This window comes from Heteronotia binoei, chromosome 4, assembly GCF_032191835.1.
Source record: "Heteronotia binoei isolate CCM8104 ecotype False Entrance Well chromosome 4, APGP_CSIRO_Hbin_v1, whole genome shotgun sequence".
Lineage (NCBI taxonomy): Eukaryota > Metazoa > Chordata > Lepidosauria > Squamata > Gekkonidae > Heteronotia > Heteronotia binoei.
Window position 1 is genome coordinate 22,062,217 of NC_083226.1, and position 27,291 is coordinate 22,089,507.

The 27,291-nt window shown below is 46.5% G+C and overlaps 1 protein-coding gene across 8 annotated transcripts in view; it reads right to left on the reverse strand.

Moving 5' to 3' along the window:
- The window catches only part of LOC132570362 (rap1 GTPase-activating protein 1-like), an 81,919-nt gene that overhangs the window by 17,600 nt on the left and 37,028 nt on the right, over nucleotides 1-27,291 (reverse strand). For 7 of the 8 annotated variants that reach the window (XR_009555315.1, XM_060236926.1, XM_060236921.1 and 4 more), the window contains 12 exons: nucleotides 26,549-26,740; nucleotides 22,561-22,664; nucleotides 22,353-22,431; nucleotides 19,942-19,995; nucleotides 19,763-19,846; nucleotides 17,699-17,799; nucleotides 16,327-16,456; nucleotides 15,510-15,665; nucleotides 13,909-13,980; nucleotides 10,800-10,886; nucleotides 9,424-9,558; nucleotides 3,472-3,621 (listed from right to left, as the gene is read on the reverse strand). Coding sequence is in view for 7 of the 8 variants with exons in the window: in XM_060236926.1 (XP_060092909.1) it covers nucleotides 3,472-3,621; nucleotides 9,424-9,558; nucleotides 10,800-10,886; nucleotides 13,909-13,980; nucleotides 15,510-15,665; nucleotides 16,327-16,456; nucleotides 17,699-17,799; nucleotides 19,763-19,846; nucleotides 19,942-19,995; nucleotides 22,353-22,431; nucleotides 22,561-22,664; nucleotides 26,549-26,740 (1,344 nt within the window). In the remaining variant the exon portion in view is untranslated. The remainder of the gene's footprint in view (nucleotides 1-3,471; nucleotides 3,622-9,423; nucleotides 9,559-10,799; nucleotides 10,887-13,908; nucleotides 13,981-15,509; nucleotides 15,666-16,326; nucleotides 16,457-17,698; nucleotides 17,800-19,762; nucleotides 19,847-19,941; nucleotides 19,996-22,352; nucleotides 22,432-22,560; nucleotides 22,665-26,548; nucleotides 26,741-27,291) is intronic. The other variant, XM_060236925.1, reaches the window with a different exon arrangement.

A 27,291-nucleotide genomic window follows, 5' to 3' on the forward strand; every position in this document is an offset into this window, starting at 1 on the left:
ACCACCATCCCCTGGTATTATCTTCCTGTGGGTCAGAAGAGACTGCTGGAAAGAAGAGGAATGGGGGAAAGCTCTTTACGACCTTCTTTGTATCAGTGGTTGGGTACAAGCCATAGCACCCAGCAGAGATTGGAACAGGGTAATACAGACATTAATTCCTGCTATGATTGAGGAGCCATGGATTTCTGAAATGCCAACATCAGAATCCTCCACTGAACACGCAACAGTTGAACATTAACCCTGACTTGCAGCGATAAAGTGGCCACATGGGACTGAGCACTTAGGCACCAGGGCTCGAGTGCCTAGAAGTCACAGCCTTCGACTCTACTCCCAGAGGTACAAGGTGAGCCAACTGCCAAAGGAAAGGCAACCTTGAACAGGGGTGTCAAACTCATTTATTATGAGGGCCAGATCTGACATAAATGAGATCTTTAAGACCAACTAAGTTTTATTCAGAATGTAAGCTTTTGTATGCTCTTAAGCAGACCTCATCAGACAAGTGGGAATGGGAATAGCTTACATTCTAAATAAAACTTAGTTGGTCTTAAAGGTGCACTTGTCTACTGCTTTGTTCTATTGTTTCAGACCAACACGGCTGCCTACTGGGATCTATATAAATGAGATCTTGTCAGCTGAGCCATGTGTGTCATGAAATGTAACTCCAGGTAGTGGAGATAGAAACTTTATAAAGGATGCAGGCAGACACAATTAAAGATTTTGTATCTCTTCTGTGTGATTGAGGGAACTGGGCAAAGGAGGTTCTGGCTCTTTCCCTCCCTCCCTATGGGATAAGGAGGGGCAGAGCCTCATCCAGTTGAAGGAAGAGAGGCTTGGCTCAGTAGCTCTGCTGTGCAATTCAGAGAACCTGGCAAAGCAAGCTATCCCTCCTCCCCAAGGGAGGAGCCTCAGCCAATGGAGAAAATAGAGGCTTTGTTCTGTAGCTTCTGTGCAATTGAGCAAGCCTAGCAAAGCAAGCTGTGACTCAGAAAAGAGAGGAAAAAGAAAGCAGATTTGCTCGTGGGTCTGAAAGGAGCCCTTCTGGGGCCTGTTCCGGCCCCTGGGCCACATGTTTGACACCCCTACCCTAGAAGATGCTGTCAGTGCTAGCTGAGGCACCATTTCTGAACAATAAAGCACATCCTTTATTGACTCTTAAAATGATGGAACTATACAACACAAAAAGGCTGAAGAGTGTTGGACTTTTCAGTTTAGAAAATGGATGACTAAGGGGGGGACATGATAATGGCTTATAAAATTATGCCTGGGGTGGAGAGAGTTGACAGAGAAATTTTTCTCCATCTCCCGAAATATTAGAACATAAGGGGGCCCAATGAAGCTGATCGGGGCAGCATGTTCAGGGCAGACAAAAGGAAATATGACTGGAGTTCAGCACTGGTGTAATTCGGAACCCTCACACCTGGGGAGAATTTGGCAGAGGCAGATTTAGTAAGCCATCCAAGTCTCTATTTTTCATCACCAATGCCTATTTAAAGGAGCCCCATGACACAGACTGATAAGCTGCAGTACTGCGAGTTCTGCTCATGACTTGAGTTCAGTCTCGGTGGAAGCTGGGTTCAGGTAGCCGGCTCAAGGTTGACTCGGCCTTCCATCCTTCCGTGGTTGGTAAAATGAGTCTCCAGCTTGCTGGGGGTAGATGATTGGGGAAGGCAATGGCAAACCACCCCATAAAAAGTCTGCCAAGAAAACACCACGATCTGACATCACCCCATGGGTCGGTAACGACTCCATGTTTGCACAGGGGACTACCTTTACTTTTTACCTTTATGCCTATTTAAGGAAGTAAGTGTTCACTTGGATTGCTCCAAACCAGTCCAAGACAAATCTTATCAAATACTATTTTCAGGTGAATAGCTGTGCTAGCATGTAGAAGCAGAACAAAATCTGAGTCCAGTAGCGCCTGAAAAACCAACCAAATTCCAGGGTTTCAGCATTTCTGAGTCAAAGCTCACTTCATCAGATATAATAACTTATGTCAGATATGGTATCTGGTTTTTAACCAACCAAGTTTGAGTCCAGTGGCAACAAAGTTTCATTCAAGTTATAAACTTGTGTGCAAGCACACTTCTTTGCACACTGTTGTAATGTTGATGGAGTCTGTATCTAACCAAGTGAGCTCTTACTCACTGGAAATCCTGCAACATTTTGTTGGTCTTTAAGATGCTCATGGATTCAAATTCTGTTCTAATCCAGTACCAGGGCTTTTTTTGAGCAGGAACTCACAGGAACACACTTCTGTTTGGCTTGGCACCCAGGAATGTGGCCTAATATGCAAATGAGTTCCTGCTGGGCTTTTTCTACAAAAAAGCCCCGTGTGAAACAATGGTGGCATTAGGGGGTGTGGTCTAATATGCAAATGAGTTCCTGTTGGGCCTTTTCTACAAAAAAAAGCCCTGTCCAGTACTATTCGCAAGAGAAAGACTTGTCACTGCAGAGTCTCAGACTCCACATCATCTACCTCGAAACCCTACTTTATCACATCCAGCCAACCCCCCAGAACAGATCAGTCATAGTACTGAAACCACACTTACTGGGAAACATAATATCATCCCCAAACTATCTGTAGCAAAGATGTGCATAACCCAGAGAGATTTTGCCCCTCTGATCAAAGTTTTTCGCTTCCCTCAGATGTATTCCTCCAAGCAGGAGCTGCAAAAATCACCTCAGAATTTCACTTTAGGGAAAAATAGGGAGCAACTCTAATCCCAGATCCCATCAATCTTTGCCCACCATGTGGCAATTTTTTTTTTGTCATCTCTGAAACAAAGGCAGACAACAAACTGTCCTAAAACTTTACTGTAGGAGGTTAAATCATTCTAGACTGTCAATGGACTTCCAACAGCAATGGAGGTTTATACATGGGGCCTTGGTAGAGAGCTGTAGGCTCACCTTCGGTCATCCAGAATGTCACTAGACCCATTAAAAATACTTTTGACAAATTTTGAGGAAAGCACATAATATTTTGCCTCAGTAGGAACCTCCATGTTAGTTCCAAAATTCCACTGTACTACAATTGGAGGTGGGGGGGGAACACCTAAAAAAAATGAAATACAATCAACAGAGAGGTTCTCCAGAGAGTCCTTGGTTCAAGATCAAGGCTAGCCTAGCAAAAGAAAGGGTGACACACAAGGATGTTCTCTAAAATTTGTAATACTCAGATTGTCCATAGGGCAACATATACCCCCATCTTTCATCCTCACTTCAGAGTCGGGATAACCATGTGCACAGATTTGGGTCCAAACTCAGGGATGTATGACCAGGAAAACACGCACCAAGGAAGATGGGAGGAGGAGGCAGGGAGAACCAATAAAAACCACCTAGATATACAGACATGGAGAAATAAAGAACAGCAAACCGAAAATGAAGAGACAGCAGGTCAAGGGTGAGGGGAAGGAGGTGAGTGGCTGGGTCTCCTCTGCCCTGGGATGCCTCTCCCCCTCTTCAACAGCTTACCGCAGCAATGGCCTTGGGGCCCTCGGCGACACTCTGGTTGAGCGCAAGGCCGGCAGTAGCCGGGCGGTTGGGTGGAGTAGCCGGCTGCTGCTGTTTCCGCATGGCTATCCCCATAGTATCCAGGCTCTGGCTACGGCCTCGGATCACTCGCTGGAAAGAAGGGAAACAGGGAGACAGACACCGACACAATCACGGACCCACAAGAAGGACATCACAGAGCGAGCCACAGGACAGCAGTGGGTGGGAGAAAGGAAGGCAGAGGAACTAACGTTAGCATCACCACAATGAGAGTCCTTCTAGAACTATGGTGGAAAGGGCACCGTCTTAACATTGGTGTAACTGTTTTGAGCCTCTCTAATCCATGTCTTCAAAAAGCTCACTCTCCTGCCATCTTCTTTCAACAAGAGAAATACATCCCAGTGCAGCTCTTCTGTAGGACAACATTGCCACTGTAAGACAACATTGCCAATTATGCCCACTTAGGCTTGGTGTAGACTGTTGCGTCCCAGCAGGGGAAACCCCCCTAAACAGGGACGTCACCACACAACATCCCCATTGTGATGATGTCACCAGAAAGTGATGTCATTGCATTGGGGGATATCACGCAGGGCCACTCTGGTATTTGGGCAAACTCTATGGCTTTGAGGGTGGAAAGAAAGTGTCACCCAAATACCCTATGCCACATCCCAGAGCACACACACACACACACACACCCCAAATCCCACCACCAGACAGGCAAGGGAACCTGACAACCCTATCTAGACATGCAGGAGAATGAGGAAGTGGAGTTCTGAGGTAACAGAGCCAACTGCACCACTTCAGATGGTAAGTAGGGAGAGTCACGTTTCTGGCTACGGTTGCCAACACACAAGTGAGACATGGAATCAGATCTCCAGACTACACACATCAATTGGGCTGGAGAAAATGGCAGATTGAGATGGTAGACTCTATGGTGAGCTTCTTTCCCTCCCTGAACTCCCGTCCTCCCTAGGCTCCACCCCCAAATCTCCCAGCAATTTCCCAGCTTGCAGTTGGCAAGTTTCTGCTGCACATGCAAACTAGGCCAAAGCCTCCTCTTAGTAGCAAGTCAGGCTCAACACAGCAATTCCAACCAAAATGCACGTTTTGCCTCTGACCTGCCTATCTCTGTTTAACATCACTTGGAGATGGTTTCTTCTGCCAACAGCATCAGGTGGTCAACGACTCAACCACTGAAACCCAAAATCCCCCTCAGCTGTAATCTAACAAATAATATCCTTGAGTGACAGCAGAAGAGTTTTTAAAAAGTTGATGCTGTGTCCTAGAAACACTGGGTAGCTCTGGGAACTGCCGGAATGGTTTATGGTTTACCACAGAACTTCTGTGGATTTCTAGAGCTACCTATCTTCACTTCTGGGTTTTCCCTGGAAGAAACATCATGGCACACACAATGCCACATATACCACCATGCCCCCCTCCCCAAGCTTTTAACAGCTGCTAGGCATGGCATGGCAACAACAAACCTGTTAGGTAGGTCTGTTGAGAGGAAATGACTGCCCCAAGTTCACCAAACAGACTTCATGGCTGAGTGGGGATTTCAACTCCAGTCTTCCAATCTGACATTCAATCTAACCCTAATCTGACATTCAAAGGAGTACACCACACTGACTCATGATCCATACTAAACCATAAGCTACATACTCAGCAGTCCCATGAGATGCTGGAGTGTTCCTATTTGGGTAGCATTTCAAAAGGTGGAATCCTTCCTAATATTTAAATAAACACTCCCAGCACGTGTTCAACCAGCAGGTCAGGGAAATGATTTGAGCCTAGCCCATGGATTAGTTTGCGTGGTTTTTTATTCTTTTTTCCCTCCTTATCTCTGTGACACGATGTAACACACTTTGATTTCGTCAGTCATAATGTCACCGTTCTCTTATTGCCTGGTCTGTTCCTTTCCCAGATCCACTACATGGTCAGCTTGGCTCACGGCACTGCCCAGCCTGACATGGAGCAGGGTAAGCCGCAGAGGTGAAGGCCTGCGGCATGCAGAATCTTACACTCAAGCACAGGAGCCCTCCTCTTGCTGGTGCTTCAGGGCTCTGCCTCTTACCTCTCCATCCAATCCAGTTCTTCGAAAATCTCACTGGTTCCCACATTTGGCAAAACACATTTGCACCCTTGGCCCAAGGTAATGCAATACCCTGAGTCACTCATTCCAAGCAATCAAAAAACTCCTTTTTAAAGGAAAAAACCCTGTAATGATCGCAGTGTGGTAGCCAGTGGTAGTAGCAAATATAAACATGGGGTCAGCTGGCACCAATAAATATTTTTATTTTAGCATGAGCTCTGCTTGGCGTAAGTTTTTAGTCCATCAGAAGGCTAAACCCACAAAAGTTTTATGGTAGAATAATTTAAAAAGAAAAAAAAACTTGTTAGGATCTGAGGTGCCATAAAGATCTTATTTATTTTTATTTAAAAGGCAGGGGGAAATTAAATAAAGGTCGCTGCCATTTTTGCCCCGGCAGAGTTTCCCTGGGGCAGGCAGCGTTCTCACAGAACGATAATTGAGAACAAAAATACCCTTCTGCTAGCTGAAATAACGATTCTTGCATTATTCACATAGCATCCACAGTGGTTCGAAGACACAACAAGAACTCAGTTCTCACACTCTGTTGCCCCAAGACCTCAGGTCATCAGAAGGGTGAAATCCAAATATTTTTCCCAAGCCTGGGCAAGAATAGACAACCAAGGCCTGGGAAAGAGACAGAACTCACCACACACCACATTCAAAACTCTGCAGAAAAATGCAATGCCCCTATTTGATAAGAACAATTGATGCAAAAAAAATTCTTGTTGGTTTGGGAGATGGTGTGGGCTCCCTTCCTTGGAGGTTTTTAAACAGAGGCAATGCAGAGCCTGTGAATTTAGGGAGAGGTATTTGTGAATTTCCTGCATTGCGTAGGGGGTTGGTCTAGATGACCCTGGAGGCCCCTTCCGACTCTATGATTCTGTGGTTCATCCAGCACTGCCCAAAACAAGATATGAATGATGGGCTTAATCCTGCCCCCCTCCTAGCATTCCCAAACACATCTGTGTTCACAAGAAGTTATATTCCAGAGCTTTCGAACTCATTTGTTATGAGGGCTGGATCTAACATAAATAAAACCTTGTCGGGCTGGAACATGTGTGTCGTAAAATGTAATGTCTGGTAGCAGGGATATAAACATTATAAAGGACACAAGCACAATTAAAGATTTTTTAAAAACTTGAAATAAAACATGCCTAAAACATTAGCACTTGGTGGTCTTAAAGGTGCTTTCTTTGCATCTCTCCCATGGGATCCAGGGAACGGGCAATGGAAGCTCTGGCTCTTTCCTTCCTTCTCCAGGGGACTAGGAGGGGCAGGAGCCTCAGCCAATAGAAGGAAGAAAGGCTTGGCTCGGTAGCTCCACTGTGCGATGGAGAAAGCCTGGCAAAGCAGACTCTCTCTCCCCTTCCTCCCCAAAGGAGGACCTTAGCTGATGAAGAACATGGAGGCTTTGCTCTGTAGCTCCTGTACGATTGAGCAAACCTTGCAAAGCAGCTGTTATGGAGAAGCAACCAAGAGAGAGGGAGAAGGAAGCAGATGACAGCCAGTTGCTTGGGGGCCTGATAGGAGCCCTCCAGGAGCCTGATTCAGCCCCTGGGCCTCATGTTTGACACCCCTGTTCTGTTCATTCAACAGGTAGTTGCCTGGTGGCCCTGACAGATATCAGATTCCAGGCAAAAAAAAATGAAGTATTTCTTCGCTCAAAGAGTGATTGGCTTGTGAAATTCCCTACTGCAGGATGCAGTGATAGCTGTTAGTTTTGTTGACTTGGAAAGGGGATGGGACATGTGTTGGAGAGGGAGGCCCCATCAATGGCTGATAGCCACGATGACTAAATGAAACCTCCATCTGTTAAGGCAAGAGCCTTATAAATATCAGTGTTGAGTGACAGAAATGGAGATATGGTTGGCTTCTGTGCCCTACTTGGATGCATCTGGTTGACCATTGTGAAAGGATGCTGGATCAGACACACTCCACTTAGGCTGCTCTTCTAGTTCCATGTGCTTCTGCTCTGAGCTGTACCAAAACCAGGATCCTTTTACTTCCCAGCCCATTCATTTAAACATGGCTGGTGGCCAATGCAGTGGGAAGTCGTGGCCAAAGAACCAGGGCTAGATCGTCCCTGCTATTCTCAAATCATAGCCTGGAGAGCCAATCTCTCTCTGTAGATCTGTAATTTGTTTTTGTCCATCAACTGCATTCCCTGCCCCAGCAGCTTAATGTATTTACTAGGATGGACACATGAAAGTCTGAGGACACTGGGGGGAAAATGAGACATCCTTGAGAACTTGCACCAGAATTCAAAAGCCTGCAATGAAATTAGAACTGGGAGATTGATAATTCTAATAAGACAGCTGTGTCCATATCGCTGCATAAGCAGCTAACCAGACATGGAGATAATATGGTCTCTCTTGAACATGATGGTACATGACAATAGGACCACATTATTTGGTCCAGTAAAGCCTGAAGATCGTAACAGAAGCCATGCTGGACCAGACCTTGATCCACCATCCCGTGTCCAACAGTGACTATTCAGATGCCACGGAGAGGCCCAGAAGCAGGGCCTGCTGCTACACACCTCCCCTGCTGACCCCTGACAACCAGAAGCATTCCTTCTCCAAAGCTGAAGGTCCCACTTAGCTAGTTGCCCATGATAGACTTATCTTCCATCCGTTCGTCCAACCTGTCCTTTTAAATCCAGCAAGCTCCATGGTCATCATCACACTTATCTAGTGGTGGCAAGTTCCACAAGACAACCACCCTTTGGGTAAAGCCGTACATCCTTTTGTCTGCCTTGAATCTACTGCTACTCAGATCCGCAGAGCAGACCAATGTTCTAGAGGGAAACAAGGGTCTCTCGATCGACTTCTGTCCACATTGAGAAGTAGTGCCGGATTAAACCCTGTAGAGGCTCCTAGGCAGTCAAAATCTCGGGGGGCCCCTCGCAAATTATCTCAGAGTTGGAGCCCTGCTGCGGCCCGCAGGAACTTTTGACAAAGCTGTGGGGAAGAGGCAGAGAGAGCCAAACTTCACGATGACACCAGCAGCAGCCACACCAAGCGAGTCGGGCAAAGAGCAGTTCAGTTGCTGGCTGCACGTGCAGGCTGGGAAGGCTGCAAGCAGAGGGGAAACCGAGGGGGGAAGTCGGCCTGGGGCCCCTAAAGATGTGGGCGCCCATAGGCAAGTGCCTACTTGGCCTAATTGTTAATCCGGCCCTGTTCAGAAGCGTTTTCTGTCTCTGTACCCAGGGTCAGGCAATTGTTCAGACCCTTCCCTACTTCCAATATGAAGGCAGTGTTTCTGACCTATCTTGACGGGTCAGTGTAAGAATGAGACGGGGTACATAAAGTGCTTTGAACGCTGAGTAAACATTAAATTAAACAGCAACATATTATATCCCACAAAGCAACCTGTGTGCTTCTACACACGTCAGAGAACGTACTTTCAACGCTCTAGAGCAATTGTTTGCAACTGAATTATCCAGGTGCAAACAATTGCTACGGCACATTGAGAATGCATTACCCATCGCAGTTTGAAAGCACTGAAATTGACCCTGAAAGGCTGCAAAGCCTCTGGCGGAGACGAGGGATTTCCTGCCCCAAACTCCCATGCCCGCTGCTACTCTAAGCGGCAGTGGGGGAGGAATAAAAAGAAACCAGGCAGAGTCACCAGCATGAGAGTCCCTTCTCAGGGAAACTCAGAAGTGATGGTGACGGTAAGGCCATCAAGTGTCTGGCAATTCCTAGAGCTACCCGCTGTCACTTCCTGCCTTTCCCCGGAAGTGATGTCGTCATGCCAGCCATAACCCTCCTCATCATGTCCTTGCCCCCAGCTTCCCTGCCAGTTGCCAGGCTCAACCCAGCAACCTCAGCCTCTCTCACCTTGAAGTTCTCAAAGAATCCGCCACCCCCGTTCTCCATTTTATCATCCTCCCCGGAGGCCCAGCCCATCATGCTGCGGCTACGAATCTGCAGCTCCTCGTACAGGCTCTCCAGAAGGGCACTGCGGGTGCGCTCCTGCATCGGAAAGGAAAAGGGCACCCGTGTCAATTAAAGAAATGGAAACAGAGACGTAGGCAAACATAACATAGAAAACAACGATAGCAATCAACCGAGTCTCTCCGTGGAACTTTTTCTGGACTGTATCGCTTCAACTGTATGTGGGGGTTGGGAGGGGGGAGTTGCATTCATGTTTTATCCACTCCTTCACACAAAATAGTCTTGCACATTAAAACAAAAGCTAGTATGTCTAGGTCTTGCTGAATTCTGCTCCCTAGGTGCTCTTTCTATATGTTAGGTAGGTGATTCTTTTCTAAATATGGAAAGGAGAGCACTGGAATATACAGGGTCCCCATACAAACAGCAAAGAACCTGATTTCTCGACAGAGTGAACTGTCCCAGTGATTCAGCAAATCTCAGGCTGAGGTATGCGTTACAAAGTCCTAAGGTGCCCCACCGCCCAACGGCTGCCATAGCTAAATGTGCTCTAGCAGTCCCATGCTTGCAATTCGGTTCCCAGGCATTTGGAGGCCTGATTCAGAGCAGGAACAAAACCCATCTGCGTGCAGCAGAGAACAGAAAGAAGTAAATTGCACGTGTCAAACCATGTGGCAGCCGCAAGGTCTTTACATCGTGCGAATCAGCCCCTACTTAAAAAATAGCAAGCTATTCTTCTCTTTTTTTTTACCTAGGAGACAGAAAGCACTCTTCACTAGCCAGTAAATACCAGTCCCAACCCATTCAGAAGAGAGAGGGGTATGAACAGGGCTTTTTTGTAGAAAAAGCCCAGCAGGAGCTTCCCCGTGCCTTTCCCAGCACACCCGCCGCAGCAGGCCTGCTGGGGAAGGCTGAAGCCATCAGGGAGGCATTTAAAGATGCCTCCCTGCACCTTCCCCAGAGTGCCAGCAGGAGCCCTGGCCAGCCCAGGCGGAGCTCCGCTCCGGTGCGTTCCTGCCCCCAAAAAGCCCTGGGTAAGGATCCTCTGCCACTCCTGTCCTGAAAGTCTCAGAGCTGCTTTTGCCTATCATCATTCCTCAGCAGGTTTAGCAGTGGGGCTGCCAGCAGCCTGGTGGGACAAAAATGTCCCATCCCTTTAACAGAGACTTAAAGGGATGTCATTAGTCAGCTGGTGTTATTTACCTCCTGCATTTCATATGCCACTCTTTCTTTCCAAGATGTTATTTCCTGGCTCTCATATTCCCAAGATCCCAAAAGCCATGAATGCAGATACAAATTTTAAAGGTTTTTAAAAAACCCACCTCCAGCTTAGCAAATTTATCAGCGTGGAAGCAACTGTACTCTGCGTTGATTAGCTTTGCCAGGAGAAATTCACGGAATTCTGGGCCCTGCAGAGAGAACGAGGAAGAGAAAAACACTCACTCACTTGTAGTTCTGACGGTCTTGAGATGCCAATTCTCAAAAATACTGCAATGCCTGGAATGGAGGTGGCCAAACTGTGGCTCAGGAGCCATGTGTGACTCTTTCACACATATTGTGTGGCTCTTGAAGCCCCCACCACCCCATCAATTGGTTTGGAGAAGGCATATGTCTCTTTAAATCATTTCTCCAAGCCAAGCCAGCCACATTTAAAATTAAAATTGCATTCTTTCCACCTCTCCCTACCCAAAATCTATTATCTATTTTCCTCCCTTCCCTCAAACATCTGATGTTCATGTTTTGCGGCTCTCAAATATCTGAAATTTATTCTATGTGGCTCTTGCGTTAAGCAAGCTTGGCCACCCTTGGTCTAGAAGCTACTCTGGCACCAGAATGGAGCTGGAGATATGCTCCTTTAAAGGGCTTTTTTGGTAGCAGGAACTCCTTTGCATATTAGGCCACACACCCCTGATGTAGCGAATCCTCCAAGAACTTACAGGGCTCTTCTTACAGGGCCAACTGTAAGCTCTTGGAGGATTGGCTACATCAGGGGGTGTGGCCTTATATGCAAAGGAGTTCCTGCGGAAAAAAAAATCCCTGCTCCTTTACACACCCAACACATACATGCTGCAAGAACACTTTTATACTTATGGAAGAATATTTACCTATTCACCTCAATTAGTGGTACTTTACAGTAAACCTGCTTGTTCACAATAACCAGTAAGACAGTCCTGGTATGTCTAAAGCATTGTAAATATATATATCTATTTATTTAGAAAATATGTTCCCTGCCCTTCTGCTATCCTAACGACTACTAAGGCAGCAATCAAATAAAAAAAATACATAATAAATCCTCAAATTAGAAACCATTAAAACAACCCCCTCCCAAAAAAAATCCTCAGATCATTAAAACAAATAAAACCAGAGCTAAAATACACATGCAAAACATAAAAAGAACAACCATTAAAACATTGGGCAGAATCACGGAGGGAACTCTAGATGAAACAAGAAAGTCTTCACCCGCTGGAAGAAGACGACTGCAGATTTATACCCCGCCCTTCTCTGTGAATCAGAGACTCAGAGTGGTTTACAATCTCCTATATCTTCTCTTTCCCACAACAGACACCCTGTGAGGTGGGTGGGGCTGAGAGGGCTCTCACAGCAGCTGTCCTTTCAAGGACAACTCCTGCAAGAGCTATGGCTAACCCAAGGTCATTCCAGCAGGTGCAAGTGAAGGAGTGGGGAATCAAACCAGGTTCTCCCAGATAAGAGTCCGCACACTTAACCACTACACCATACTGGCTCTCTTCTAGCAGAAGGTAACAACAGAAGGGGGACAGGCAAGCATCCTTGGGGAAAGAGTTCTGGTGGAGGTGGAATTCCAGTCCACCACCATACAATCAGAATTCCCACCCCTCTAATCTCCTAGAAAAGAATCCTTGCTTGTGAAGAGGAAGAGTGAGACGAGGAGGAGATGAAGACGAAGATGATACTGCATGTATATCCCACCCTTCACTCTGAATCTCAAGAGTCTCAGAGCAGTCACAATCTCCTTTTACCTCCCCTCCCACCCACAATAGACACCTTGTGAGGGAGGTGGGGCTGAGAGAGCTCTTACAGCAGCTGCCCTTTCAAGGACAACTCCTGTGAGAGCTATGGCTGACCCAAGGCCATTCCAGCAGCTGCAAGTGGAGGAGTGGGGAATCACACCCAGTTCTCCCAGATAAGAGTCTGCGCACTTAACCACTACACCAAACTGGCGCTCTTCCAAATGAGCTTTCTACAGATAAGGAAAGCTTTTGCTTAGCGGAACATTCACACATGCCATCCTTTGCTTGCAAGCTAAAACGACTCACTCCCCACATCATCTTTTCAGTGGACAAACTGAAGGTCACCTAAGCAAGGGATGTGGTGTAATGTAAGACACTGAGTCTCTGAGAAGCAGCCTCTCTCTTTTCATCTACACACAACGCCATGTATGCTTTCAGCATCTGTCAGATTTTGAAATGGCAACAACTGTGGCAGTGGGGACAGGAGGAAGCAGTCTATGAGCATATTATATGATTTACTTTCTTTAAAAAAATTGTATCCTGCCTTTCTGCCCTTAGAAGGGCCACTGAGGCAGCTGGTGTGATAAAATCACCCCCCCCCCAAAAAAAAATCATTAAAACAATCAAAAACAGGGAAAAAATGGGAAAAGGGATAGCTTGCTTTGCCAGGCTCTCTCAATCATACAGCAAAGCTACTAAGTCAAGCCTCTCTTCCTTCTGTTGGCTGAGGCTCCTCCCTCTCCTGGTCCCCTGAGGGAAGGAAGGAAAGAGCCAGAGCTCACTTTGCCCAGTTCCCTACTCCTCTACTCGTACCTGCTGGAATGGCCTTGGGTTAGCCATAGCTCTGGCAGAGGCTGTCCTTGAAAGGGCAGCTGCTGTGAGAGCCCTCTCAGCCCCACCCACCTCACAAGGTGTCTGTTGTGGGAGGAGATTGTAAGCCGCTCTGAGTCTCTGATTCAGAGAGAAGGGCGGGGTATAAATCTGCGGTCTTCTTCTTCTTCTTCATGGGAGAGATACACAGAAAGCACCTTTAAGACCAACAAGCGCTAATGTTTTTAAGTTTTAAAAAAATCTTTAATTGTGTTTGCCTGTGCCCTTTATAAAGTTTATATCTCCACTACATGGCATTACATTTTATGACACACATGGCCCGGCCCGACAAGGTCTCATTTATGTCAGATCCGGCCCTCATAACAAATGAGATGGACATCCCTGAACATCTTGAACTGCACCTAATATGAGAAACATGTCCAGGTTGTATGGCCAGCAACACGAAATATTTCTCAACCCAAGATACTATATGTAAGAAGGGCCAGGTTTTTCTAGGCCATGGTTATGACATAGATTAGTTCACTGGGACCTGATAAACACTACTAGACTACTTATCAAGTCTTTACGTTTTTTATTATAGCCCTCCCCCCTTCCCCACACACACACAAACCTTTTTGAATATGGCTGGATTTGGGAGAGGGGGTCCAAAAAAGGGGACATCATCGCGGGCTGTAACAGAAACCTGAAAAACAGCATCAAATGACAAAGTGATTCAGGAGCTGTGATACAAAGACCTCTGATCAAGGGAGGTTCTGAAGGCAGCACAATAACTTGGTGTAGGATGAAATGGCTAACTGCAGAGCAAACTATAAAGCGATTTCTGCTTACAGCCTGCCAAATACAAGATATACACTTTGCATTGTGTAGGAGTCATCTCCCCGTCCAACAGCAACTTTTACAGGGAAACAAAAAAACCCAAAATTGTTAAAATCTGGTGAGCCACCACCTAGAACCAAGAGCTCCCAGCTACTTCATTCCAACTTGGAAGCTTAACCTTCTCAAAGTTTCTGCACCGTATACCAGTACTTCAATGCTTCCCGGTTAAGTTTGCTAGGAAGTCCTGGATACAACACTTTGCTATGTCCTAAACCCATCAGGTCAGTTGTGTTTCTCTAGCCCAGAGAAATCTGCTATCTTTTTTTTTTTTTTAAACCTCTTGAAAAGCCTGCAGGTTTTCTGGATTACAGAAACCCAACTGATCCTTCTTGAAAAGACAGCAGACTAGTGAGGCCCAATTCATATCTGGACCCCTAATCATTCCACCTACTATTTGCGCTGGGTGTTGTATGCAGCACTGAAGTTGAACGTATAGGTGTGTATGGGGCTTTTTTGTAGCAGGAACTCCTTTGAACATTAAGCCACACCCCCATGATGTAACCAATCCCCTGAGAGCTAATAGGATTCTTGTTACAGGGCCTACTGTAAGCTCCAGGAGGATTGGCTACATCAGGAGTGTGTGGCCTAATATGCAAAGAAGTTCCTGCTACAAAAAAAGTCCTGGATATGTATGCACATGGCCTACTTTTAATTAATCGCTCAGACCTTTGCAGTGCGTGGTCATACAAGGACAAGTAAGAGACCACCCACCACTGTGGTTATCACTGCTGATCACTGGAGGCCATTTTGTGCCTCCATAAGGATGCTTGAGGGAAGAATACAGAAGCATGTAGATTGAGACTGAGATGCACCGAGATTGGTGTCGTTGCATACATCACCTCTCTTCTCACTGAAATGCACAGGAGTGACCCAAACTTGGATGGTCCAAGTTAGTCTGATCTTGTCACGTTTCAGAAGTCAAGCAAGGTCAGCCCTGGTTATTACTCGTATGGGAAACCACCTAGGAAGTTCCGGGCTGCTACAAAGAGCCAGGCAATGACAAAACACCTCTAAACATCTTTTGCCTTGAAAACCAGATGAGGTCGCCATTAATAGACTGTGACTTAGTGGCATTTTCCAGCACCAGTGGGCAGGGAAGGATTGCAGCACCATTCCTACATATCTTGCTGAGACAAAGAGGCAGAAAAGAATTCCACTTTAGTCTCCTGCCATCCTCCCACAGGAAGAAAAGAGGCCAGTCTGAATGGAGAACCTACAGGTAAGATGCCGGCTATTGCTACTCGGTGAGGGTATCCCCAATATGGCCACCCACCATGGAATCAACACAACAGTATGAAAGGGATGCTGCGGCTGGCAGCTGTATATGGATTTGACCTTGTAGAGCGTCTCCCCGAGGGCACTGTGATGGACCTGGACCACCACATAGGCATGTAGGAAGTTGGATGCAATCATGTCGGGGACAAAGGGCGTGTTTTCGTCTTGGAACACAATGGCCACAATATCATTCCCGATGTGGCGCTTCCGCTGAAGCTGGAAACAAGAGAACGAGAGGGGTGTCACCATTCCGCATCGAAAACTCCTGGCACAGTTTATTCAATCCTATCTCCTGTTTCAAAACCCAAACTTTCCCTAAAGATGTCGCTCAACTATCTAATAGGATTGTCAAGTCTCCTGCGGCTGCCAGCGGGGGACTTTTGGGGTGGGCACATTGAGCAGGGGATGCTCTAGGAATTTGCAGGAAAAATTCTATGATTTCACATGGGATGCTCTAGCAATTTGGGTGGGGACTCTATGGTACCATAGAGTTTCCTCCCCAAATTGCTAGAGTGTCCCCACACAAACCTATAGTTTCCACAAATTCCTAGAGCGTCTTCGCACAATGTGTCTGGCATGATACTACACTTCCAGGTGCCGCACACAATATGCAGCAATGGGACTCTCTGGGGGGCAGTGATCCCCCTGGCAGCCTCCTCCCTGCCGGTGAGTTGGGGCCCACCAAAGTGGGGGATCTCCTGCCCCTGGCAAGAACTTGGCAGTCCTACTACCTACTCAACCAGTTTACTGCCTCTCCTTTCCAACCCTCTCCAATAATCTCTGTGCAGTACTCCATGGGCTGTTACCACCATCCTAAAAAGCTTATCCACCATTCTGAGCTCCCCACCATCCTCCATAATTTCCCCCTACAAGATACCTGCTGGGCATCCCCCTCTGTGAAAGGCAACTTTGTAGAGACATGGAACATGATCTCCTTGCCCCGGAAATTTGTGTAGACAGACTCGGTTCCTGTCTGACCTCTCGTGACGTCCAAGCCGCCTCGGAAGCTGAGGGGGTCAGTCCCCACACATCACAGGGAAAGACAGAAGAGGATGGGAAAGAGGAGAAAAAGAAACAGGATGAGGAAAGAAAACAGCGATTTGAAATCAGAAAGAAAAATCAAGTCTTTGTTCCTTCCCTTCCAGAGAAGAAAACTGTAATCATAACAGGGGCCTTTAACAAAGGCTTGGTTACTGTGGTAAATCGCTGACAGAAGCGATTTCCACCAACAGGCTGCAAATTCCTCAGTTCCGCCCTCCCCACTGCTGCCCAAAATGCCACCCAAGTTCCAGGAACAGCCTGAAGGGGGAGCTGAAGGCCAGTGGTGGGAAGAGGAAATCACCTTCATAAATGGTACAAGGGGAGTTAGCATATGGAGCCTTTGTGGAAAAGGCAAAATAAAAACTTGCAACTGGACTGGCTCTGAAGAGTTTGAGGAGAGAAAAGGACCTCAGCAGGGTATAATGCCACAGAGCCTGTTCTCCAAAGCAGACATTTTCTCCAGATAGGGTTCCCAATTCCCAGTTGGGGGCAGGGGATCCCCCGGTTTGGAGGCCCGCAACCCCACTTCAGGGTCATCAGAAAGTGTGGAGGGGGAAGGGAAATGTCTGCTGGGCACTCCATTATTCTCTAGGGAGACTGATTCCCATAGGGTATAATAGAGAACTGATCTGCAGGTATCTGGGGCTCTGGAGGGGCTGTTTTTAGAGATAAATGCACCACATTTTCAGCATAGCATCTGGTACCTCTCCTCAAAATACCCTCCAAATTTCAAAAGGATTGGACTGAGGGGGTCCAGTTCTATAAGCCCCAAAAGAAGGTGCCCCTATCCTTCATTATTCACAATAGAGGGGAGGCATTTAAAAGGAGTGCAGCCCCTTAAAATGTGATGGTCAGAACTCCCTTTGGAGTTCAGTTATGCTTGTCACAACCTTGCTCCTGGCTCCACCCCCAAAGTCCACAGATTTTTCTTGAACTGGACCTGGCAACCCTCTCTCCAGGGGAATGAATCTCTGTATTCTAGGGATCAGCTGGAATTCTGGGAAGTTTCCAGGCTCCACCAGGAGGTTGGCAGCCCTATGGGCTGGCACACTGCTGGGCTTGCCTACCGCGTTGACATTGGTCAAAGACCATTCTGAGTCATTGTGCCAACTCAGGTACTCAACATCAGAAACTCTGCTACCACAAGAACAATCCAATATAGGTAATTTGGCCCTAAAAGGGTTCATACCTAAAGCTATCATACTCACCCACGGAAATCCTGCAGCTGGATCCTGTCTCCAAGAAGATCTAAAAACTCTAAGAAGCCGAGACTCTCGTCGTTGTTACCGAAAACCTCTTCCTCTGTGGTCTGGAAAGGGAGAGGGGACAAAATGGGAGGGGAGCCCTTTTCCCCTTCAAGCTCTCCAGACCTGCCCTGGAGCCTGGCAGGCAAGATGGTGGAAGACTCTTTATTTTTTGGCTGTGTAAGATGGAGGAAAGCTCTTTATTTTTTTTGGCTGTGTGAACTTTTTAAAAGAAAGAGCCATTGTACAATTTGAACTCAGGAGCACAGAAATGGAGCAGCAAAGGCAGGGCCCTGGCAGTACAGCCCTTGTGATTTGCTGCATCTTTTGTTAATTTAATTTTTTTTAAAAAAATTATTTGGAGTCTGCTTACATGCCAAACCAAAGGATTGACATTTTTAATGAAGAGATATGGGTGTGAATATAGACCTAAGATCAAAAAAGTGTACAGCAAGACTTTAAAGTCCAACTTTTTTTATTGTTGGTCTTTATTTGCTAGCTTCAGAGCATTTTTGTAGCAGGAACTCCTTTGCATATTAGGCCACACTCCCCTGATGCAGCCAATCCTCCAAGACCTTCCAGGGCTCTTAGTACAGGGCCTCCTGTAAGCTCCGGGAGGATTGGCTACATCAGGGGTGTGTGGCCTTATATGCAAAGGAGTTCCTGTTACAAAAAAAGCCCTGGCGAACTTGATTTCTCCCTTCAAAATCATACTACCTTCCCTTTGCTCCCTTCCTCCATTTTGTCCTGCCCACAACCACCCCATCAGGTAGATCAGGCTGAGAAAGCCTGGGGCTGGACCAGGGTCACCTTGCAAGCTTCATGGCAAAGTGGGAATTCAAACCTAGCTCTCTCATAACCTAGCGCAACATTCCAACTACTGAAGAAGTGTGCATGCACACAAAAAGCTTACATCCAGAATTAAACTTGGTTGGTTTTGTAAGGTTTGGGGTTCTTTTGGGTTTAAAAAAGATTTTATGTGTGTGTGTGCACCTGGGAGTCACGGCGACCTCTGGTGACTGACCCCTACTGGAGGCCTGGAGGATCTTATCCTGCCCGTACCTCTTGTCTGCTACTCCTTCGAGGCCTCCCATCCAAGTACTTGCCAGAGTTTCCCTGCTTAGCTTTCAAATTGGGCTTGCCTGGGATATCCAGGTCAGGGCTAACTTTGCTGGTTTTAAAGGTGCTTCTTTGTTCTATTGCTTCAGGCCAACATGGTTGCCCACCTGACTCTAACCGCTATACCGCCACTGCTCTTCAAGGTGCCACGGGACTCCTGTTTTATTTTGCTGCAGCAGACTGCTACACCTACAGATTATTGTCCTAGTTATCATGTTGCAGCGCATCTAACAACATGCCTCTTCACGCACAGATGGGCACATGAAGCTGCCTCATGCCAAAATAGATCACTGGTCCACCAAGCTCAGCTATGATTACAGTGACTGAGGATGGCTCCCTAGAGTCTGAAGCAGAGAAGAGCCTTCTCTATCACCTGCTTCTTTAGGTCTTTTAACTGGAGACACTAGAGACCGAACCTGGGACTTTCACAAACAGACGCACTGTCATTAAACCACAGCTCTGGCCATGGGAGCAGTGGAACTAAAAAGTAAGAAACGTTTTCTGAGAGGAATCTGAAGCTCTGGGCCTCTTTCTTAACCATTCCTGCCTGTCCCAGTGGCTACCATTTCTAGCTACTGAAGGCAAAGGGAATGAGGAGGAAGTGAACGGGATTTGTCAAAAGGGGGCGATGGTGGGTAGAAAGGCTTTTTTTTTGGTAGTAAAAGCCCAGCAGGAACTCATTTGCATATTAGGCCACACACCCTGACACCAAGCTAGCGGGAACTGCATCCCTGCTCAAAAAAAAGCCCTGGTGGGTAGAAAGATAAAGATTAAGCAACGGAGAAAGTGGACAATGGAGCTGAGAGAAGAGGAGAGAGAGAGAGACAGTTCCCCACTTGTCTGTTTACTTGGCCTTTGTCAGGAGTGATGAATGTGGGTGTCACAAGGCTTGTTGGTTGGTTTGTTTACCTGTCCAAGTTTCTGGTAGATAACCCCAAACTTGAAGTTATTGCTGATTACGTGTTCATCAAAGGCAACGATGAGCTGAGAAGCCTAGGAAATGGAGGAAACAAGACAAAATGAGATCGAAACAGCAGGCAGATGCCCCACAGAGAGAAGACGGCAGTATGAAGTCCCACTGATCCTACCTTGGGATACAACACCGGGAAGAAACGGTCAACATTCACATCTTCACACAGCAACTGCAGGAGGAGAGAAGGAGCGGGATTAGCGTTCTCGTCGCGGCAATGTGGTTTTACAGAAGACGCTACCGTCACAAAAGAGAAAAGGGCAGGGGCTGCTTCAATATTTAATACACAATATTCACCTTTTGCAAATTCAAATTCAGAATAACCTAGCCTTTGCAAAAAAAAAAAAAAGATATTACTTTCCACATTAAAAATTCCTCTTATTTTAATTGCTCAGAATTCAAAGCTTTAAGCATTCTCAGGGTAGGTTATCCTTAGCCTGAGTGGGCCGGGCAAGTCAGATTTCATCAGATTTTGGAATGTAAGCACAGTCAGTACTTGGTTAGGAGACCGCCTAAGAATTAATTCCAGGGTTGCTACAGAGAGGCCGGCAATGGCAAATCACCTCTGCTTGTCTCTTGCCTCGACAACTCTGCAGGGCCACCATACAACCGCTGTTAATTCATGGCACTTTCCACCATCCTGGTGAGTTTTAAGGACCGTTCTCAATTTTCTGGCTCCTGTTTGCCTCAGGGAAGGCAGCACCTTGCTAAAATGTTCAGCATGAATTGCCAAATTCAGCTCCATTTCCTAGAATCTTGAGATATCTGAGTGGGTGGGATAGATACAGCCTTAACACATACCTGCCACAATACACATGCATAAACACTAAGGCACCATAACACCACACAAACGGAGCAGAGGTCCATCAGTGGCTATAAGCCACAAAGCATAGAAGGAACTCTGTCTGGGGCAAGTGATGCTCTGTATTCTTGATGCTTGGGGAGGCAACAGTGGGAGGGCTTCTAGTGTCCTGGTCTCACTGGTGAACCTCCTGATGGCACCTGAGTTTTTTGGCCACTGTGTGACACAGTGTTCGACTGGATGGGCCAGTGGCCTGATCCATCATGGTTTCTCTTATGTTCACTCCCAGCTTGACATTTCACACACTGCAGCTGCCATGATGTATTTTGAACTTGGTAACAGATAATGAAACAATTATGTTTTCCTAGTGTATATTTAACTCAGCGAACCCACACCCTCTTGCCTTTTAAACCAGCGTGGGACAGGCCCGTTTGGAGTAAGTTAGTACAATTTACAGAGAACAGGCTTTGGCAATGAGTAACCAGAGAAGGGTGTGTGCAGTCAGGCAATGATTTTTGATACAGAAATTGGGATGTTAGGCATGTGTCTCTATTTATGTCTGTGCTATGCCACTCTTGGGCACTTATGACTCATGTTAGCAGCTAGTGTGCAACTGAAGGTGTTTAAAAATACAAATTACAGGAGGAAGTAATTATAGCCAGGGCCTTTTTTTGTAGCAGGAACTCCTTTGCATATTAGGCCACACACACCTGATGTAGCCAATCCTCCAAGAGCTTACAGTAGGCCCCGTAATAAGAGCCCTGTTAGCTCTTGAAGGATTGGCTACATAAGGGAGGTGTGGCCTAATATGCAAAGGAGTTCCTGCTACAAAAAAAAACAACATGCTCAACAGAAGATGGTAGACTCTGGTTTAGATGAGAAGGCAGAAGATCTCCAGAAAGAATCACATGGCAATGTCCCTAGAGCAGTGATGTGGGACTTTGGCTCCTGTAGGACTGTGGAAAAAAGGATGCTAATTCTTGACACTGGCCGCTGCTCTCGCTGCATTGTGTTTGAATTCCATCATCCCATCCTCTGCATTGTTTGGCGTATCACGCCTGGTACTTTTTCAAGCATTGTTTCTGATTTTTGTAATCCTAGTTATAATACAAGAGCCCCGTGGCGCAGAGTGGGAAAGCTGCAGTACTGCAGTCAGAGCCCTCTGCTCACGACCTAGGTTCGATCCCAGCGGGAGCTGGTTTCAGGTAGCCAGCTCAGGTTGACTCAGCCTTCCATCCTTCCGAGGTCGGTAAAATGAGTACCCAGCTTGCTGGGGGGAAAGTGTAGATGACTGGGAAAGGCAGTGGCAAACCACCCCGTAAAAAGTCTGCCGTGAAAACGTTGTGAAAGCAACGTCACCCCAGAGTCGAAAATGACTGGTGCTTGCACAGGGGACTACCTTTTTACCTTTTAGTTATAATACACTGTGAGATATCTCATGATATCATTCTATTTGATCACACGGTTTTAAACTGTAGAATCCACCCTGGGTCTCAAAATCAGTATTATCTATTCGGATTGGCAGCAGTTAACTGGAGATGCCAGGGATAGAACTTGGGACCTTCTAAATGCCAAGCAGATGCTTTGCCACTAAGCCACAGCTCCTCCTGTGATTCTGCTACTCAAGCACAGAGTACTACGACTGACCACAAATTAAAAAAACAGAATGCTGATTACAAGGGAGGGGAACAGGGGAGAATGGTGGAAATGCTGAGCCCCTAACATACCTTTGCCATCTGGACAGCATTCGGAAATTCATTCAGGCAGGAAATAGGGATCAGGTCATGCTTGGTACCAGTTCGAGTCCTGACAAAAAGCAACACAAAACAGAGAGAAATGCTAGTGGGGGGAATACTGGAATGTCCCCACCTGTCCCCCATCTTGTAACAATATCTGAGGCCCGCACCTGTGGGTTGTATAAATGGACAGTTTTACCTGAGGATCAGGCGGAGGTTGTCATGCCTTTCAACCTGTTCATACTTCACCGAAAGGACGAGGTTGCCCAAAGTTGCATCATTGGCATAAAAATTCTGATGCTCCTTTAAAAGGAAGAAGGGAGGGAGGGAGGGAGGGAGGGAAGGAAGGAAGGAAGGAAGGAAGGAAGGAAGGAAGGAAGGAAGGGGGGAGAGAGAATATTGTTGTGACATCTCTTTGCCTTCTGCTACACAGCGGGGAAAACACATATTTAGATAGCTCTGTGATCCCCCTCCCATTCTTACAGTTGCAGAACACACACAGTCATCCAGATTCTAGACCACATTGCATTCACTTGAGGAAACACGTGAGCTAAAAGACAGTTTATGACGTTTAAAATAGAGGGTGACAGTCCCATCAGAGAATGCAGCAGCACTCTCTGGAGAAGATTCCTATTGGTAGAGGAGCTCGGGGGTATCATAGCAACAAAACTTGACCTCCACAGAGGTGGTCTGTTCAGGCTGGCTGTACTACTCCAGACTTCATGCATGAGCAGCTGCGCCTTTGCAGACAGAAAAACAAAAATCCCTTTACATAGAAGCCTAGATATCAGGAAGAAGGCAAGATTAGTCTAGAAGTTTTCTTCTAGAAATGCTGGACATCTCTGTGCAGGGATCATGTCTGCCTCCCACCAACAAGGCCAAACCAAGTGCAGAGTAAAGAGATCCATTAATAGAGTCTTCCCACTATTTTAAAAGAAAACAGTGGAGAAGTTGTAAATTTCACTACAAACATGAATGCCAGATGAACTTGATTCCCTTGATGAGTGATGAGCTAATGACTGGATCATCTCAATGGTCACTGAAGTCTGTGTTTGACAAAGCAGCTGTTTATTCCACAGGCCACATTGCTGCTGTTTTAATTGTCAGCCTCTGAAGTGCTTGACACAGTCACCTTTTTTTTAGGCCAGCGCCATCACACTTTCATTCTATTTCTACCAACTGGTGATATTCCTGTTGCCATGATGTAATAGCATGTTAATCTGCTCAAGCTGAAAAAAAACATTGCAGGGGCCGTTGCAATGTGCAGTCACCAACCTCACATAGAGACACTTAAATAGTAAGTCTCAATTTAAATTACTTTTTTTAAAAAAATAAAATGATATGCTTTTTAAAATGGAAAGTGGTGCTAGATGGGCAATCCTGGTCATTTCCACATATTTCATTTGCCCCTGATTCAATATTACGGGTAGTGGGCTTTTTTCCTGCTTCCCTACAGCATCAGCGGCGTGTTTGTGCACCTTCCCAGGGTTTCCTTGATGGTCCTCTGATCTCTGCCAAACCCACTTTGTTCTGACGTTTTGAGAAAGATTACCACAAAGTCTGTATGTCTGCCATGTGAGCAAGAAAGTTCAGATTTCCCCAATCCTGTCTATGCAGCAGCCATTTTCCACACAGGGGCCATTTTCTCTCTCCACCCCATAGAGGTGGATTTTTTATATTGGCAACTGAATATTCTTATTGTGATTTAAAAAATAACTTTAAAACAAGTTACATGGATTCCCAGCTTTCATTTAAAAAAAAAAAGTCTCTTTCACTGCAGAGGTATAAGGAGAAAAGAACACCCCTTCAACAAAAGGAGCTACATTTACCTTCTGAAAATGGAGAGAACCTGTCATAATGTTATAAACACTATTCAATTGCCAATTCTGGCAATGCTGGGAGATGGTGACGGACGATTGCCTGGCAATGCTGGGAGATGGTGACGGACGATGCTGGCCAGTGCCGCATTAAACCCTCTGGAGGTCCCTAGGCAGTCGAAATCTTGGGGGAGCCCTCACAAATCATCTCAGAGTGCCCACCTCACTGCCTACAGCCCCTTTTGCAGCCTGCAGGCACCTTCTGCAAAGCCCCTTTGAGAAAACTGCAGGGGAGAGGCAGAGAGAGGCAAACTTGGCGACAACGTCAGCAGCAGCTGCACCAGCCAAGTTGGGCAAAGAGCGGCTCAGTTGCTGGCTGCGCATGCAGGCTGGGAGGGCTGCAAGCTGCTCCAAGTGGCGGTGGGATTTTTTTTCTTTAAAAAGAATGGCAATGCATCTGCTGTTATTCACTTCCAGGAAACTGGGGATATGTGGGCCCCTAAAGCCCCCTGGGGCCCCTAAAGGCCCCTAATTGTTAATCCGGCTCTGATGCTGGTGGACTGGGAAGTACAAGATAACCTGCCTTTTGGAAGTCCCGCTACTGTGCCTGCATCGCCTGCTTAAAGACATTGTGGCCCCCATTATATCCTTTTTTAAAAATGTTTATTAAGTTTGAATATAAAAAGGGTAGGAAATAAGGGGTTACAGAAGCAAAAAGGGGAAGGGGATACAAGATAGAAAAACACAAACAAAAACACAAAGAGAAGCAGTATATATACCTGTTGCATTTCTACTGGGAGACAAAATACTAAATTCTTTCCACGTGGAAGTGGCCCCCCATTATATCAGTCGAGTGTATGTACTAGACTTCAAAACTGTGGATCAGCTTCGGTGGCTGCCTTGGTGGCAGATAACATGGGCAAAAGAATCTCTAGGTAATCAGCTCGATCTTAAATTCAGGGTAGATCCAAATAGGCAGCTGTAGCATTTAGGGTGGCATTCTAGAGAGTGGCCACAGAATAAATTATTCTTCCTGCTCTCTCATGTGAAGTGATGTGCCATCCTACCAAGGCACATTCAAACCCAGGGCTTTTTTCTGGAGCAGGAACTCCTTTGCATATTAGGCACACACCCTGATGTAGCCAATCCTCCAAAAGCTTACAGTAGGTCCTGTACTAAGAGCCCTGTAAGCTCTTGGAAGATTGGCTACATCGTGGGGGGGGGGGGGGGGTGGCTTAACATGCAAAGGAGTTCCTGCTACAAAAAAAAGCCCTGCATTTACCATTAATGAGACATCAATAGCCCTTCATTACCCAGGATATCTGGTTAGCACACATGGAGATATTTGCAATAAGAACAGAGTTAATCCTAAGGGACAGAAGCATGTTAAACTGGGCAACAGCACGAGTTATCCTGGCGGCACTTAAACATCTTTAATGCATTCATTTTTATCATTTCTCGGAGACACGCTGTATATGCTGAAATCAGTGCACTGAATGCAGCTCGTAATCAATTCTGCTGTGTTTCAGGCTTGCTGGTCTGTATCCAATTATACAGCTCTTCCAACATTTCCATTTCTAGAAGTAGGTTTGCCCATCCCCTTGCTCGGGCAGGGGATTTCCCATCACCCAGATCCTGTTGCTCCAAGTGGCGGTGGGATTTTTTTCTTCTTTAAAAAGAATGGCAATGCATCTGCTGTTATTCACTTCCAGGAAAAACCTGGATGTGATGGGGGGTAGGCTCTAGGAATTGCCGGAAACTCTATGGCTTTACCACAAAGTTTCTGCCAATTCCTAGAGATGCCATCTGTCAAGTCCAGATGTTTCCCAGAAGTGATGCATTAATACACACAGCGTCATTGCCCCCCCGCCCCCATGTCTCTGCCTCCCCAAGCCTTCCACTGGCTGACAAGCACAGCCTGGCAACCCTATGCAAAAGACAGGGCAACATATCCCACCCAGTTTCCCCCCACTTTCCACAGCAACCCCTCTTTCTTTGCCTGTACACTGTTCCTGAGGGTTCAGTGATCCGCCTCCAGCAAAATTTTGACGGGCTCCATGGAGTTCAGTAGGAAAGCAAAACAGGAAAGTCCCACTCTACAAAGTCACCAAGTGGTCATCCCCCACTGCTGCCATTATGATGTTATTCTTGCTGCATTTTTGGAAATACACCGATTTTTTTTTTCAAAGAATGGTTACAAAAATACAGATGGAGAGAAACAGTTAATAGTGTGGTGTAAGAAGCTTTTCCCCCCAACTCTAGTCTTTTCATTCCCAAAAATTTTATGGCCAGATATTGAGCCTCAGGCACCATCATCAAATTTACCTAAGGAAACAGTTGGGGGTAATAAGGGACTGTAGAGTTTCTTACCTTCCCCAGGAAGTGCTTGTGGTACAGCTTAGCTGTCGGGTCACACTCCAGCTTCACTTTGCCACTGCAAGGGGAGGGCAAGTCATGAGATTCTGGTCCCGAATTGGGCAGGCTGTGACAGGTCCCTTCGATCCAGTAGCCCCCAAACTGGGGTAAGATAATCAGAGGGTAGGGCCACCCTCTCCGTAACACCTTTTGGAAGTGAAAGACAGACACTATAAGGGCTGGCATGAACCAGGATTTAAGACGGAAGAGATTTGCACAAATGCAAACTGGCGTCTGCCCTGAACCTCAAAATCATCTCAAGCGATAACTTCATATAAACATAGCACCTAACCAGAACACAATACTTGCTGCCTTCTATGTTCAGCTTTTTATACATAACTTTAAAACTAATCTTTTATTTTTGCTGGATGCTGACACAGGAACAAACACATCCCTTGCATCAGGGGAGGGATTTTTTTTCCTTGAAAGAAAATGCATCAACTTGTGCAAGGGTCTCCCTGGGTGCCTTGGTGCCCACGAACATCTTTACTGGTACCCACTAAGTGTTTTCAGAAAGTGGGCAGCGCCAGGTGGACCTTTTGCCCAGCAAGACTTCTGATTGGCCACTGGAGATTTGATTGCCTAGCAGGTTTTTGGGCAGCAGCTGCCACTGCGGCACAAAGCGCCTTGACTGCACGACTGAAAGTAAGCTGCGGCAGCCATTTTATGGCTGGCTCCGCCTCCTGCAGCAGCTATTG